Source organism: Loa loa (genome assembly GCF_000183805.2).
Source record: "Loa loa unplaced genomic scaffold supercont3.3508, whole genome shotgun sequence".
Lineage (NCBI taxonomy): Eukaryota > Metazoa > Nematoda > Chromadorea > Rhabditida > Onchocercidae > Loa > Loa loa.
Window position 1 is genome coordinate 1 of NW_018111686.1, and position 987 is coordinate 987.

Here is a 987-nt window from a genome sequence, read left to right on the forward strand (position 1 = left end):
TGAATTTATGCTACTTAAAAAAATTAAATTAAAGAATGGAAAATTGTGAAAAATTGCTTTTTGGCTTGATGTTATTTTTGTAATCATAAATGGAAAAAAAAAGAAAATATTCCTTTAAATGTATATTCTTTGTACGTTTTTTGTATATATATATACTTTTTAAAAATATTTGATATATTTCAAATGTATTTTTTCTACGTTTTATTTTTCCATCAATTTTGCTTAGCAATTTTCCCGTTAATAAAACTGTTAAAATTTCAAATATTTCAAATTTAAATTGTCAAAGGACGAAATATTAGAAAGGAAAAAACTTTTCATTATGTAAAAAAAAATGTTTGCATAGAAGAATAACCTATAAAGGACACAATCAGGTCGTATTATTGATGTTTGCATCATTCTTAATTTCGCTCCCGGTCGTAGGCCAAGATCATGATCAGTTATTCGGATTGATTCTTCATTAATTATCACCCATATAATAATAGTACCAATTTCGTTAACACTAACGATTTGATATGTTTGCAAACTGAAATTTACAAACAATACATTATGTTAATTTTTGAAATGATAATAATCATGGAATAAATGATTGTTCCTCACATATATTCAAATTCTTCAAATTCTATTCATTACTCTAAATAAGAATGAATGAATGAATTAATTAATTAATCAATTACTTGTCTGTATCAGATGGGATATCACTAATTGCAACAATAGCAAATTGATAGTCCTCTTCAAATGTTTTACTGGTAACAGCTTTAAAAGAAGTATCATAAGCTGCCGTTCTTAACGGAAATATTTCACCATTTCTAGGCCATCGTAATTTCGTTGTAAACAATGAATTTGATTCGCTGAGATCGTATGCCATACAACTACCATCATTCTATGTTACCAAAAAAGGAAAAAAATGAATTTACTTCATTAATTAATTGCATAAATTAAAAAAGAAAAAAATTCACCTAAAAGAAAAGAACGGAATAGCATTGGTTG

General features: G+C 25.7%; 1 protein-coding gene across 1 annotated transcript; it reads right to left on the reverse strand.

Moving 5' to 3' along the window:
• Positions 1-352: 352 nt before the first annotated feature.
• On the reverse strand, positions 353-865 carry LOAG_15993 (hypothetical protein; the record flags this gene model as incomplete). The annotated part of the gene is made up of 2 exons (XM_003151481.2): positions 353-523; positions 675-865. Coding segments are annotated over 2 exons (360 nt in total), but the record flags the coding sequence as incomplete, so codon positions are not given.
• Between the last annotated feature and the right edge of the window lie 122 nt (positions 866-987).